The sequence below is a fragment of the Triturus cristatus genome, chromosome 8 (genome assembly GCF_964204655.1).
Source record: "Triturus cristatus chromosome 8, aTriCri1.1, whole genome shotgun sequence".
Taxonomy (NCBI): Eukaryota; Metazoa; Chordata; class Amphibia; order Caudata; family Salamandridae; genus Triturus; species Triturus cristatus.
In genome coordinates this window covers 221,437,782-221,453,482 of record NC_140591.1, presented here as the reverse complement: position 1 = coordinate 221,453,482, position 15,701 = coordinate 221,437,782, and the positions used below count along the sequence as shown (strand labels likewise).

Sequence of the window (15,701 nt, the reverse complement as noted above, 5' to 3'; positions counted from 1 at the left end):
CACGTCCCGCCCTCGTCGCCAGTTTATGTTATGTCCTCCGGTCCCCGTCAGAAGGTGCACGGGGCGCGAGCCGAGGAAAGAGGTCGTGACTGGGGCCTACCGCGGGAATAACGAGGCGGAGACAAGGTGTGTGCCTTAACTGGTCTGCCGCCGTAGCCTCAGTGGCGTACGTGTGGGCGTAACCTACTTTTATTCTTTTTAACCCACGTGACACGACGCGTACGCATCAAGCGTATCACGTCATGATCACGACATCACAGGCGTGCATTGTTAGCTCTTGCCAGCATACCGACTTGAGTATTTGTCCGTGATCTACATGAGCGTGTGGTCAGCTCCTTACACTAGCAATAGTAAGACATCAATTACCTGTGAGAACACGCATCTGCTCCTTGCGTTACACCGCTTATCATTTTCACTAAATGAATATGTCGTAGATCGAAAGTTTTTTTGCCACTACTGTTCAGACATCGAAACAGCTTAACCTCTATCTGTATTAAGAGTCTGGTTAGAAACACCTACCAGCGGTAAGACGAACTTTATAACCACGAAGATGAAGTTTCGTGACCTATTAGCGTTCTATAAAATAGACACACTTCTAGAATACATGTTTATTTACAGTACCCCTTATTGAACTATACATCTAATCAAGTTATGTGAATGATAATATTGATATACATTAACAGTTTAAAATGAGCATGCCCATTGTCAGGAGACTCGCTCTCTCTATGGACAATAAGGTAATGTCTGGCTCCATGTGTATACAAGCCTTTTCATCAATACACACCATGAAATTTAGTAAAGACGAGTCTGTTTTTATCGCAGTTATGTTACAGACCGAGTTTGTTTCTCTGTGAACTTAATTTTTCTCTAGGGGGTGTGGCGAACCGCCAGGCATGGCGGACGTGTTTTAGGGATGCTCCAGAGCCCGGCTACAGTTATCCTACGCCATACCTTTAAACTGTGTTCCGCTGAGCCTTTTGCAACGGGAACACAGAGTGGGACTGCTGTAACATCCCCTAGTGCCATCCAAGGTTCCCAAAGGGGACGGGGTGGACGATCTCTGGTCCCTTGCTGCCGTGGGCCGGACACCGCTGCATGCTGGTTTGGAGCAGACGCCACTGTGTTCCGTGAGACGGATGGCGAAGAGGTTGTTGCAGCCGTGTATGGTGCGCCCCACGGGACTCATCTTCTCTGGTGGTCCGTCCATTCTGCGGGTAAGGGGGCAGTGCGCCGAGCGCTGGAGAAGCAGTGGGCGAGCCCCTCCCCCGCTACCGAGAACTGCAACGGCCCGGATCTGGGGAGGCTTGGAACGTGAGCCTGCGCTGGTGCCAGCACCTTTGAGAGTGTGGTGCCCTGCCCTCTCCACCTCCCCTGTCTCCCTCCCCCTCACTGCATGGAGCTACGGACTTTACCTGGTCCGATGAGCAATGCTGCACGGGAGTGCCCGACACGACTGTGCTCCTAACTGTGCTCTCTGCTCCGCCACTGGACGCCGTCCTCTCCGGTGCGCTGGAAGCCGCGTGATCTCTACAGGCAGCCGCCTCCCTCTCTGTGCACTATGTGGTTGTCGAGCTCACTTTCCCCTCCAGTAAGTCCTAAGTGAGGTCGGTGGCAGTTCAGACGGGGTGAGCAGAGACTGCCGTGGGCAGCGCGAGACGACGGCACCGAGTGGGACGTTCAAGAGGTCCGCATACCCATGCTGGCAGAGTCAACATTACATCGTTCTGCTGATTCCTTAATGACTCAGGTCAGTGCATATTACTGTGGCCCCGGAGGGGCGTGAACTCTGAACTCCTGTGAGGCAACACTGTTCCATGGGGCCTAGATCTACACCTGCTAGCCCTGATTTCCACACTGTGAATCCTTATGTAGCTGCTTCCTTGTAGTCCTTTACAGTGGGGCACTATTGGAATAGGACTGTGCACTGTCACACAAATAACATACACTCCACTCCTCTTGTGCGTTCCGCTCTCAGTTACCAGGTTAAATGTGTATGGCGTTGCTGTGACGGCCCACCAGTGGATTTGTGCCATACAGTAGACAGTAGTGAGTGGTGGCCTTCGACTGCCTCTGGGGGCGTACCCCTGTATGAGACGTTGTCCTGTACTGTGAAAACTGCGAAGTGTGTGGCAAACCTCCTACGGCTCAGGTCGGTTCCACCCCCCCTTTTGGTGATACTGTCAACACTGTGGGGTCTGTGTGTCTGGTGTGGCTGAAGCAGAGTGCGCAATGGGACGACAAAGAGGGAAAATGCAGGAGCCCCCTGTTACTAACTCACAGTCCACTGAAGAACTGGAACAGTCTACCTGCCCCCCCTCACTCTCCTGTGTGCCACCCACTATGGAAACGTCGGCTCCGGACAAACTGGATTTAATTTAACTAGAGGTCAGGAAGTCCAGAAGAGCGATTGAGCAACAAATTGGCTCACACTGCTGGTTTCACACTGCTCAAGGCAGACCATTCAAAGCTAGCCTCTAAGGTACAAACCAATAGTGAAGCCCTGGCAGAACTTATACCACAACACAAAGAATAGGCATCACAACTAGTGGATTACAACGTCAAGTCATGGGCATTCTGGACAGGGTGGAGAATGCAGAAGGAAGAGCGAGACGCAATAACGTACGCGTCATAGGCATTTCTGAGCGTTCAGAAGGATCCAATGCAACCTCATTCATGGAACAATGGTTCCGAGAGTATGTAACTCCTGACGGGCTCTCAAACTTCTTCTGCATAGAACGGGCCCATAGGATACCCACAGGTAGACCAAGGGCTGGTGCCCCTCCGAGGCCGTTAATAGTCAAAATCCTGAATTTTAGGGACCGAGATGCGCTGCTTCAGCGGGCAAGAGAGCGATCCCAAATTAGGTATGAGAACTGCCGGGTGTCCATATATCCGGACTACACCCTACTGGTCCAACAGAGGCGATCCACATTTCAACCTGTCAAAAAGAAATTGCGGGATTTGAACCTCAAGTATGCCTTATTATTCCCGTCCAGATTAAAAATGATATACGATCAGAAAACCTACTTCTTCGATACTCCTGAGGACATGGAAGAGTGGATAAAAGTGACCAAACCAGCGACTAGATCCAGAACAATCCACCATACACACTCTGGTGACTCTATGCGAATGCAGAGACGGAGCTCGTGCCGCACGGGCAAGGGTCCCCACTCCAAAGTAACCCATATTCCCAATGATAAGCAGGTGCAAAAAGCAGAGACGAGGTCTTAGACACTGAAACCACATTCAGAGACTCTACCTTGCATGTGGACTCTGATTCCATGGAAAGAAGTGTTAAACATTCTGATTCAGGGGGCAGCGTTGCATTGTTCCCCACAGTAACACCTCAAACAGCTTATGATCTCCTGGGCTGTTAACCACAGAACCGCAGCCTCGACTGTACAGTAGTCTATGCGAGCGCAGAGCTATTGTTGCATGCTCCCAAGGACATACATATCATTTTTTTCAGTGTTTAGTATGGCTTTGTAATGTTTCAACAATTCTCTCCGGGCTCTCTTGAGCAATTATGTGTAGGCACAAAATAGTGCTAGGCACAAGCAACGTACCCCCATTTGCGTATGCACTAGTTCAATGCAACACAATGTTGGTTGTTTTATTTTTGGTTTGGTGCAGCATAGTTTTTCGGCTGGGCCTTGTATTATTGGTTTGTTGGGGATTAATGTGTTCTGATGTAACCTTGTTGCCATGCTCTAATTCTTGGTTTACTGCCCTGTCCGTGGGTCCTACCACTATACATGTCAGGCCATGCATAAGCTACTCACTTACACTTTAATAACATGGAATGTTCGGGGTCTGGGATCTGTTTATTAACGGCACAGAGTGCATGCACAATTGCTTAGACGCAAAGCGCAAATTGTACTATTACAGGAGACTCATCTTACAATATCAGAAGCAGAAAAAATGCGCAAGAAATGGAAAGGGCAATTATACTCCACTGATTACTCCACCTTTGCCAGAGGTGTTGCAATTTGGATTAGGTATGGTGTCCCATTTGTGGAACTGGAACGACGGTGTGATACGCAGGGCAGATACCTTTTTATTCACGGGACACTTGATGGTAGGCATGTTGTATTAGGGAACATATATGCCCCTAATCTCAACCAAAATAAATACTTCATGAGTCTTAATGCAATTTTAGCTGGATGGGAAGCACTTTCATGGGTGATTGGTGGGGACTGCAATGCAGTCATGAATATTGACCCTGAATCGTTCACACCCACCCCTCCATAGTGCCGGGGTTGTTAAACAAGCTGAAGCTCTTTGTAATTGGGTGACAGGCTCGGATTTATATGACGTGTGACGCCTGCAAAATACAGCACATGGAGAGTACTCCCCAGTCCATGACTTACATACAAGGATCGAAAAGTTTTTCTGCTCTCACACTATAGCTGCACAAATACCTCATGCTACCTACTTGGCGAAAACCTTCTCCGATCACAACCCACTAGAAATCAGTATTGCATGCGGTAAGGGTTCCACTCCAGTCCCTACCTGGAGACTATGGCCTCAATTATTGGAGGATGCGGTGTTTCGCTCGGCATTATCCACTACAGCGGTGAATTATTTTGCTGAAAATGGTAATAACGCATCCTCAATTTTAGTGGAATGAGATGCGTTAAATACAGTGATTAGGGGTGCCGCAATTAGCACTACAGTGGGAGCCAGGCAGGAAATACATGCAACTTTGAAATCTACTGAGGAGAATATGGGCAGGTTGGAGCTGGAAGCGGTGGGAGACACTGACAAACATGCTGAACTTGTGGAAACTCTTAGAGTTATAGATTATAGAGTATACACACTATTGCAACACACAAACACTGACAAAGTATGGACGCTCTTGTCGAAGGTATTGAAAGCGGATCCTCCGCCTACTGTGATAAGTCAAGTATCCTTACCTGGGGGTAATGTGGTTTATACTCAACAAGAGATAAATAATTTCTTTCTTGCGTATGACACTGCCCTGTACAGTAGGCTGGCCCACTGAATAGTGCCATGATAGATACATTCCTGGCAGACCTGCCATATCCCCAGATCCCTGTAGGATGCAGAGATGGCTTGGAAGGCCCAATCACGAGCATTGAAATAAAAGCCGCTATAAACGGATTACCGCACAATAAAACACTGGGACTAGATGGTTTACCTGTAGAATTTTACACTACATACTCAGAAATTTTGGTCCCACAACTAGAAATCCTATACAAAATATCACTAGATTTGGGCAAGCTCCCTGACTGTACTACACAGACGCTAATAGTCACTCTCCCTAAACCATGTAGGGACACCTCGAACATCACAGGGTACCGTCCGCTCTCACTCCTAGTGACTGAATATAAAATATTAAGTAAAATATTAGCTAACAGACTCCTGCCCTATTTACCCAAATTAATTCACACAGAACAATGCGGATTTACACCAGCACGTAATACGTCCTTAAACATACGAAGATTCGACCACATAATGTCAACTAACCCGGACCACTTAATTAACGCACGTTGTATAGCACTCGACCTCAGACGGGCATTTGATACTTTATCGTGGGACTATATGTTCCGGGCTCTTGAGAGATTTGGACTCCCCCCAGGTTACCTTCGCTGGGTACGCCTATTATACCACGCTCCTACTGCTAGGGTGAGGACAGGTAGTCATATATCTAAGGAATATCCCATATACAAAGGTACAGGTCAGGGCTGTCCACTCTCCCCACTGCTGTTCGTACTTGCCTTGGAGCCGTTAGCACTCAAATTACGACATGAGGCACAACATGTAGGGATACCATCCGTCAACACCACACATTTAATATCTGCATATGCAAACGACATAATAATTTATGCGAGTGATCTCATGGGAAACTTGGATCTGATACCTAGAATATTTGCCTCATTTGCAAGTATATCCGGTCTGACCATAAATGAGTCGAAATCAAATGCCTTCTTCTTTCACCAGGATACATGCCCTAAAGAGATTGACTTTGGTCTGTACAGACTCCCAGTTGCACACACCACCTTTAAATAATTAGGCATCCAGATTTATAGATCATCGGTGGATATGTTGGAGTGCAATCTGCATAAGGCCATATGAGGGCTGCGCTCCAGTATAGCAGTCTGGACCTCGCTTCCACTCTCAACGATGGGTCGAGTAGCGATATCCAAAATGGTGGTCCTCCCTCGACTCCTCTACTACTACCAAAGGCTGGGATTCCGCTGGACACACTGCCCCTCTTGCGAACAGCACTACACTGCTGGAAGAGAGCACTACAATAAACAACCACTTCCCCTCCTTATGCAGACAATATCCCACTGTTGGGCATCCCACTTTACACTGGTAGACTTACTTCACACAGGCTCCAGACATAGTCGAATGAAGGTGTGGATACGATCGGGGCCTTTTTCAATGCCAGAATATTAATGGACCATGATAACTTTGTTCGGGAAAACGGGGTACCGAATCACCTATACATGCTTCATGCGTCGATCTTACATTATGTGAAAAAACATTGGGTCCCTCAACAGGCAGAGCCCCAAACACATGAACTAGTAGCCACCTCATTAAATGGTTGTACGTAGGAATCCGCGCGCGGCGACACCTCTGGATGCCCTGAAGGCTAAGTGGGTGGTGGATGTCGGACGTGATATAACAGACAGGGAATGGGCGTCCATACTAGAATATCCTAAAAAGTGTCTAGAAATGCCAAATTTAAATTTATACAGTGTATGATACTACACAGGGCTTATCTCACACCGCACTGCTTACAGAAGATGTATCCCCACACACAGCAACGATGCCCTTGATGTCAAATGGAAGAAGCAGATTTAGTCCACATGCTGTGGGCATGTCCACACCTGGCGGTACACCAACATACACACTCGGTCACAGGTATGGATATCGAAGATTCGATTTTGGAATGTTTACTAGATCTTCGTAAGCGATCGTCCTCCCACAAGGTCCAACAAAGCTTTCTTGACTTGGCAATTATATTGGGGAAAAGTTCCATCACTATGGGGTGGAAATCGAGGAGGCCACCCGCTATATATACATGGCACAGTGAAATGCTGGGGATTTGCTGAAAGTGCAGCTCCTGAAGAGGCACGCGGCCTCCGTAAAAAGCAAATATCCATGGAATGTGACACAATGCTAGAGGCACTCAAGGGTATAACTACAGACCATGCACCTAGCACCCCGAGCACACAATAAATTAAATTACTGTTGTGACTAGCAAGGACACGTGTGGTAGTTACGTGGACGGGAACACAACATCGACAAGAATTATTACATCTAGACCAGGAACATGCGGCCAGTGACATGCTCTAAATTAGCTACAAACTTTAGAACACTGGGGGAAGGAGCGGGTATGTTCCAATAAAACTGGTGGCGGTTTATATGATTAGCTGTGCTATGACTATTGGGACGTATTGTATGTACATCTGTCACATGCCTAACTGTTAAAATTCACAGACTATAGTACGTCTATGTTAAAATCCATTCCGTATTAAGGCTGTAAAAACGCTGCCGCAAGAATATTACGATATCCATGTCCTATGAGAATGTTTATGAAAATCAATAAACTAGGTTTAAAAAAAACCTAAATTTTTCTCTAGAGCAGTGCCTCACGTCCTGAGCAGTTGCCAGGTGAGGTGAGGTTTTTTACCCACACATTCTGGGTAAGTTTCAAATTAATATAACCCTTTTTTGCACATTAAATGTGATCATTAGTTGAAGTAATGAGTATGCTAACTCATTTTCAGTTACTATATTCACACAAGTATCTAATTGTACCTCTATTTGTATTTCTTCTCACGCAGGTTTGACAACTACATGCACCTAGAAAACAGCAATTTGGTGTGCATATGCAGTAGTTTACACTTCTAGGTCCTGAGGAATGCTAGACACTCTGTAGGTCATGATAGCAGAAATATGTAGACCGACCCTCTAACTTGGTAGTAGCAGTTATTTTTTAAAACTGATTCAGCGCTGTTTTCAACCCTGACACCACAAGATATATATTAAACTTTTTTCTTCTCCTGGTAGTTAGTTTTAGTACACTTTTTCACGCTTTTTCTTTGAGCACTGCACCTATCACCAATTAATGAACTTTAGCTCTTCATCTGGTGGACTGTAGTACTTCCCTGAATTTTGAAAACATCCCTGAGCTCCTCCCTCACAGCACGGGGGTTGTAGCCCTCGGCTGTACTAGGATTTACAGCCAGGAGGAGATCCCAGATGATGAAGCATGTCACCTCTGGTGAGTGATGGGATTCTGTCCTTTAAATAGGACTTCCCTGTGTGAGGTTTAATATACTTTACTTGTGTTTAGGACGCCTTAGAGTGCCTAGTGACTGGCTAGACCCACAGATAATTTAGTTTGTTTTGCGTTTTTCATAGGGAAAGTATCTGTGCCGGTCTTTAAATCTTCCCACGGACCCTCCAATCCCCGGTTTTGTATTTTTTATGTCATCTAATGTCATGTGATACAAAAGTAATTTTTCCGTTATGAAACCTTTGAGCTGAAGAGCGTCAATAAAAACGTAATTTGCCGGGTAGCGATAAAAATAAAGCAGTTCAGCCTCTCTAGCCTTGCTCCCTGGGATATTCTGTGGTTTCAGATGACCAAAGCGATTACAACTTTTACCTTGAGTGACTTACCTGTGACAACAATAGGGGCACTTGTACAACCCTCAGAAGCCAAAGGGACTTTATAAGGGGTGGCTGGGCAATACCCCACCGCTCACAGGACTCCGCGGAATTTGGCAGAGTTTTTGGGTAACTCCGCGGAATTCTGCAGACAAACTCCCCAAGTTCCACTCAGGCCTAGATGCGAGGCAGTGTGCTCCCACCCTCCTTCTGTTTGAAAAGGCTTCCTTGAGCTACTATATATATAGATATATATATGAAATATTCAGTTTAAAAAACAAAGATTAAAATAATGCTATAGTTAGGTGAGAATTTCAGTAACAATGTAAAGATTTAAATATACAAAACCACTGAAACTTTGGGAGATCCCAAAGTAATTGGCCCAGGAGCTGTAATGATTCCGCCTGTAGTCCTGGAGGGGCATAGACACTAATCAGCACTACCATATCCCACTCCCACTTACCCAAGACCACGTGTAGCAGTCCAGGTCCACCAAACACGTCTCTGTCACCTGAATGGGAGGAATTTGCACATCAGGATTGCCACCCTCTGGAACCCACTGTGTAGCCTGCGTGTCCCACCACCACGTAGCGTCCCCTGCCCAGTTGAACCCCTTTAAATGCGTTTCATGGGGAAACACCACATCCACCACGTAACATGCAAGTCCCTCTTGATCGTGCTACCCAACCCATTTACATTTCACGTGACAAATCGAAGGTGGTGAGTCTTCATTACACAGTTTGTCAGTATACATCACTTGGAGGAGCTGGCCTCCCAGACGGGAGAGGGGGTTAGCAATACTGGCCTTCCATTTCCTACCCTGGCTGGAAACTGCAAAACCAAAACTATACCCCAAATTCCCACCCAGCGTATCTTACCATGCTGCAGTCTTATAACCAGCTATCACCCCAATGCATTGTATGTCCGTTGCCCAACACACATAAAAATTTGGACCCACATCAATTGCAGTCCTCAGTTCCACTCGTCAGTGTGATTGACAAAATGGCCCCTCACAGGCCTGTGATCCCTCCCGCCTTTAAGTCATTACTCACCACTCCCCATGTTAGCGCAGTGGACAAGCTCCATATCTCTTCCATGCCCACTGATCCAGTAGTGACCCCAGCTTACTGTCTGTAGTATCACACTAGTTTGTCCAATGTCATCAGGGTGGTCCTCAGTACAGGTCCAAGATCGCCGTCTGCGTCACTAATGAAATTCTTTTCCGACGAGTCCCCAATATCTGTTTCCAAGGCCTCCCACCAGTTGGTGATCTCCAGGGAGGTTTGGCGTTGGAGATTCGCCACCACCCTTGCTCTGTCCGTCTGCTCTTGCTCATTTGTTGGGGTGCTATGCAACTTCCTCAGCTGTGTCTTCCGCCTGCTTTTTCACTCCAGCCATCGTGGCACCTGAAACCGTTCCTCCTCCGCCAGTGGCTAGAATCCCCATTTCTCCAACCGGTCCCAGACGGCAGCTGCTGCCGTGGAAATGTCTCTACCCGAGCCACAACCCAGAACAGGAGAGCATACCGACTATCCAACTTGAGAAGGTGTTACTTAACGACCCAAAAGGATTCCTTTTGGTGCTGGACGACCACCATATAAATCAGGGTAAATGTTCACCTGCGCACCCTCCACCATCCACGGGCCATGTGTCCTCGAACCCTGCTATAAACCATCCTGATCCTGGAAGTTCAACAAGCTGGCAACCATTGCTAGAAGGGCGGGGCCCAGGCGATTTCAAGGTCTTCCCTGTAACAGCTTCTCCAGGGATATCTCCACTCTGGGGCCTTCCGACTTCTCCTGGATCCCCACAACCCAAATATTGTTGAGGCAAGAGCAGCCCTCAAAGGCATTCATTTTGTCTGCTAACGTGGCCCCCCTCCCTCTCTCCAGGGCCTTCAGATAGAAGCCATACTCCCTTACTGATGGTCAGATCTGAGCTACAGTGCTTTTGTTATCCGCCACTCAGTCCGCTAGCTTAGTGTGGTCGGTACTAAGCAAGTGCACCTCCTACAACACCGAGTCAATTTTGACCAACATGGCCATCTTGCCAGATGGCCAGAATTGTGAGTGTGTGCACATCCAGGCCGCTGTCTTCTGGCAGGGTTGGTTGGTCGCCCCCTGAATCTCCAGGCATGCAGCGCGTTCCCGACCGTCCCCACCATCTTAATGTTCTTAGGGCAGAATATGGTGCAACAATTCCAGAGCTGCCACCGACAGGCGTTGGGTGCTCACCCCCTGTACCACCACCCGTCAGTTAAGGGTCACAGGACCCAGCTCCAAGGGTAGCAAGCCAGACAGGGACTCTCTGCTTCGGGCAAACGTGTAATCCCCAACACCTTCGGCATGAGCGCTCACTCCACCCTACCATGCCTTTGTCCAATTGTCCAACCCTGGTGACTCCAACCACCATTTTCAGGGGAGGTGAAGGGTCCCTTCCAGACTACTACTGGATTCTCAGTCAGGGCCTGGTCCCATACGCCGTCTGTAGCATTCTGCCCAAAGGGGCTTCTAAGCCATGAGCGGGGTAGGGGAGGGGCGGAAGAAAGCACATCCAGTCTCTAGTCCATTATACACACTGCCAAGAGGGCCGCCAGTAGGTTGTGGGCTGGGCTCTGTTTCAAGTGTCCTCCAAGTCCGCTGTGGTGATCCCGAGTGCCCGGCTACCACAGCCTGCTGTGGCAGCAGCACTTTTAGTTCTTGCTTTCCTCACAGGGGGGCCGGCACACTCACCAGTTGTCTGTGGGCCTCTCTACCATCTGAATATCCCCCAGGGCCGGTGCCCGGCTGGCTCCTCTGCTGCCCTGCTCTTCTTGGGGGATGATAACCCCTTCTCCCTTTACTCTCCCCACGACGGCTGACCTCCGCATAGCACAATTATTTGTTCTGTGGCTGAGGGAAAGAGGTGGGAGGAAGCATGTCCTCTTTGCGGACTTCCCATGCAGCTCCTTAGCCACTAACAACACGTCTTCCTGAGGATGGGGGCTGCATACCGAGATATCTCCTGCTAGTCGTTTCTGTCAGGGGGCACCCCCATGCTGGTATCCAAATGAGTCTCCGATGCGGCCCCAGCAGCCATGCTGAGAGACAAAGGGAAGATGGCAGTCGGGCCAGCTCCAGTCTGTCTGCCGTAATTGCTCCAGCCTCGCTGGTTTCCTTTGGCCTGCGTGGCTTCCAATGCCACTCACGCGAATCTCTGTGCTCTCGTCAGCACAATCCTGGTAACTTCAGCGCCTGGGGGGGTAAGGATCCCTTTTGCTCGCGGGCATGGGTCGAAGCTCCGGGCTCAGACAATCTACACCATCTTGCATCAGGCCACGCCTCCAATTAAACTTAGTTAACGGCCCACACTATATCCCTACAAGCCTAGCAACCCACAACTGAAATAAATCAGTATTACATAATGAACATAATTATCAATTTAATAAATAAATCATTGTTTATTGTCACTTAACTTCCCACCCTATGCTCCAAACAAACCCAGCAATTCGCACCTAAAATATAACTAAAACATATAATGATAACACAATTTACATAATAATGAATTAAATAATCAATAATAAATGAATAATTGTAATTTATTACTTAATGAACTTCCCACCCTATACCCCTACAAATCTAGCAGCCCGCACCTAATAAATTAGTAATTGTTAATTATTAATTAATTAACTTCACACCCTATACCCATACAAACCTAGCAGCCTGCTACAACACTATACATTATTATTAGCTATTAAATTAAAAATTATAAATCACTTAAATGACAAACTACATTTTAAAATATTATTGACAATTATACAAACAATAATAACACAAAATGATTATATGAACTTTAATACTTTTTACAACTGTATTATTGAAACCAATATTAACAATATTACTTACCTAAAAAATAAGATATTCTTGACAATGATATTTCTGCATCCTGATATTTTTGTATCACAATATTTTTTCCCCAAGATTTCCGTCTCCCGATATTTACAATGAGATATTTTGTCCAAATACCCCATCATGTGGTATGACCATTGTCTTTTTTCTTTTTTTGATGCTAAGCCAAAGGCTTACCCTACGGTTTACCAGCTTTCCACCTGTGGCCTTTTCCAGAACTGTCTGTGATTGTATTAGGGGTGGGGGGCATTTTTGAGTTTTAGCACATTTCTTCCCCTTTAGACCTGTCGGGGGATGTGTCAGATCAGATTCAATTCTTCTATGGCTTCCTTAATAGAGAAGACGACCAGTATATTCCACGTTACTCATGTCCTTGTGTATCGTCAGTAGGCAGACACCTTAAGTAATGGCCCAGTCACTATTCATAAACAAAAAGAAACATATTATGCTGAATTTGGAGCTATGTAAAAGGTTTGCCTTAGTCAGTATAAGCCTCCCACATAACAAAAGAATCCTTTTGTGGCTTTCGCCTTGCATCAGCTTCACACACAGCCACGAGAGTGTTATTCATCACCAAATTCTTTTTCACTCCCCATAAGTTGCTTTTCCCCACCTGTACCCACATGCCAGTTACAATCTAGGTGCTTATTTTTCAGAGCAAATCGCAACATTTAAGAGGACATGATTGATACTGATACACATATGTGTCTAGCACAAGTTGAAGCAAGAGAAGATTGGTAGCAAGCTGCTACTGACACCATTTTCTCCATTGAGACAATGGAAGCATCTCAAGCCACATTTAATTTAAAAACAGGTACTGGCACCAGGGATCCATGTGTTCATCCATCCTTCCTTAACCACAGAATGCAGCCCTAGTTCTTGGAAACAAGGGATTGTCTCACCCACCGCTAAGCAGCCTGGCCTTGTTCTGGCTGTTTTTAATCACTATTGACCAATGACTCTCCTCCCTGCGATTTTCAAAATTATGGGAAAGCATTTATCATGTTATGGTGGCACCCTGGATAAGTAGCAAGCCATGCAAGCAAAGCTGGTGCTGTTAGATCTGTTGACAGGGTTTTGTGGGTTAATCATGAAACACTCATTGGCGAAATCAGGCTGCAGTACTCACTACCCCATGTCTGTGTGAGTCAAGACTGGACGTAAGCTTTGCCTTTCAGATCTGCTGAAATTTATTGTAGCTTTGGAGCCCCTAAGGGTTTCACCCTTTTTCCAATCATGTTCAGGTTGTAAATGCAATTTCTGAGGGCCTTTGAGCACTCCTAAGTCTTTAAAACATTTTCAGTTGCAGATGGTACCTAGCAGGTGCTCAGATTTGATTGACAGGCATTGAACTCTATTGGCAAGCTGGGTGACATTTGAGCTTGAAATATGCATACGGTTTTGAAGCTCAACAGCGACAAGCAAGGGGTGTGATTATTGGAAAGTAACTGGGTGACTTCTCTAATCAAGACCTATCTTTCACAGCCCAAGTGAAAAAGCACTCGGTGACCAGATTTTTACAGTTCAGGAAAGTGCAGAAGATTCTCGCTTTCTTGACCGTTTAGATGCATGCCTCAGTGGTAGATGCATGCGTGATCTTACACATGGACCACTGCAATCTTATATACGGTAGTCTGCCAAAGTCCTTGATTCATACATGTCAGCACCTCCAAAACTATTCTGTCAAGCTGGTTTTTGGGCTCAATAACTTTGATCATGAGCCTTCAGCTCACTGCTTGCTTCACTAGTTTCCTGTAAAACACCAGGTTTATTTTAATTCACTGAGCTTGATCCACCAGGCATTTATGAAATAGGCCGGAACATTCTATAAGACCTTGAGTCTCCCTTTGTACTAGCAGTCCTACAGGATTGGCTTCAATCATCTCATCGGAGTTCTGGCCCCCAGCTCTGGAATACTATACCAATCAAACAGAGTCGCAGTGTGGATTAAAAACATTTGAAAATGAGCCTCAAGACCTATGTTCTGTTAGCTTTAACTATTTTCTTGTTTTGCCTATTACTACTACTAGCACCAAGGTGCCTCAGTGTAATCGTGCACTAAACAAGCAAATAACATACTCATGGACATGTATGCAAGTTGTAAAATCCATGCACCCAACTTACTATATAAACAGAATCAAAAAGAGTAACAGCCATACAAAATGTTTGTGAATGTCCATAAAGATCTGACTATGTGATTACTCCTTGTATCTTGCATGAACTCCTCTATCCCAACCCCACAAACATTCCTTTATTCATCCTAACCTTCAACTACTGATTGAAAATCCACATTTTGTTCAGTCAGATGTTCTTCCTAGCAAGGTGTAAATCTCAGAATGCTTTGAATCAGCAAAACAGAATCTGTTAATTTACACCACTCGTAATTTGTAGCCTACCCAAGACAAATCATTTGTACCAAAAAGTTTGTGAATCAGTCCCATAATGGGTATTTTATGGAAAATCATAGTGCAAATATATCAGATGCTTTACAGCCTGTTTTTTCCTCTACAGTCTTTATTTCATCTTCTGGCTTCTTTCTCTCTAGAACGTCTTTCTTTCAACAAAACATCACCCACCGTGGATTTTGTTGCTTTCCTCAAAGTCTTCGGGCTCTTTGAAGTCCTCAGGATTCTTCCGAAGGTATTTCCTGATGTTGTCGTGGAGATACCAAGACTCGTTTTCATCAAACACCAAAAAGAGGAGAGCAAATTCACGATCAACATCTGCCCTGAAGCCCTGGCTGTTCAATATTCCTTTCCGGCAAGTTATCAGGGGTCCAACGAGACCACTGTATGTGTCCTGCAAGTAGACAAAAGACAATCACTGTATGTAATCATACAAACTCAGTCCACAACCATTCCCTAATTTTCTATAAGGTGCTCTCGGCTGTTTCCCATCTGGGTTTCGCCAAATACATTAAAATCAATAGAAATTTACATGCATTTTCATTTCAGACAATTACATGTGTTTCACCCATTCCTCTTGAAAGTAGGACTAGCCTCACATAACATCACTTGCTAAGAACAGTCGATGCATCTAGGAAAAGTGTAATTTGAGCTTTTTTAATCATATTTCCAAAGCTAGTTTAAGAGAAACAAGTAAGGCAACATACTAGAAAGAATTGTGAATACTGAGCACTCAGAAGAAAGGCAAGAGCAACAAGCA

The 15,701-nt window shown here is 45.9% G+C and overlaps 1 protein-coding gene across 1 annotated transcript in view; it reads right to left on the bottom strand.

Annotated features, from left to right (window-relative positions):
- Positions 1-15,701, bottom strand: part of HEPHL1 (hephaestin like 1) — a 384,637-nt gene that overhangs the window by 19,109 nt on the left and 349,827 nt on the right. Inside the window, exon 16 of the mRNA XM_085621400.1 lies at positions 15,113-15,335. Coding sequence (XP_085477526.1) covers positions 15,113-15,335 — 223 coding nt within the window. The remainder of the gene's footprint in view (positions 1-15,112; positions 15,336-15,701) is intronic.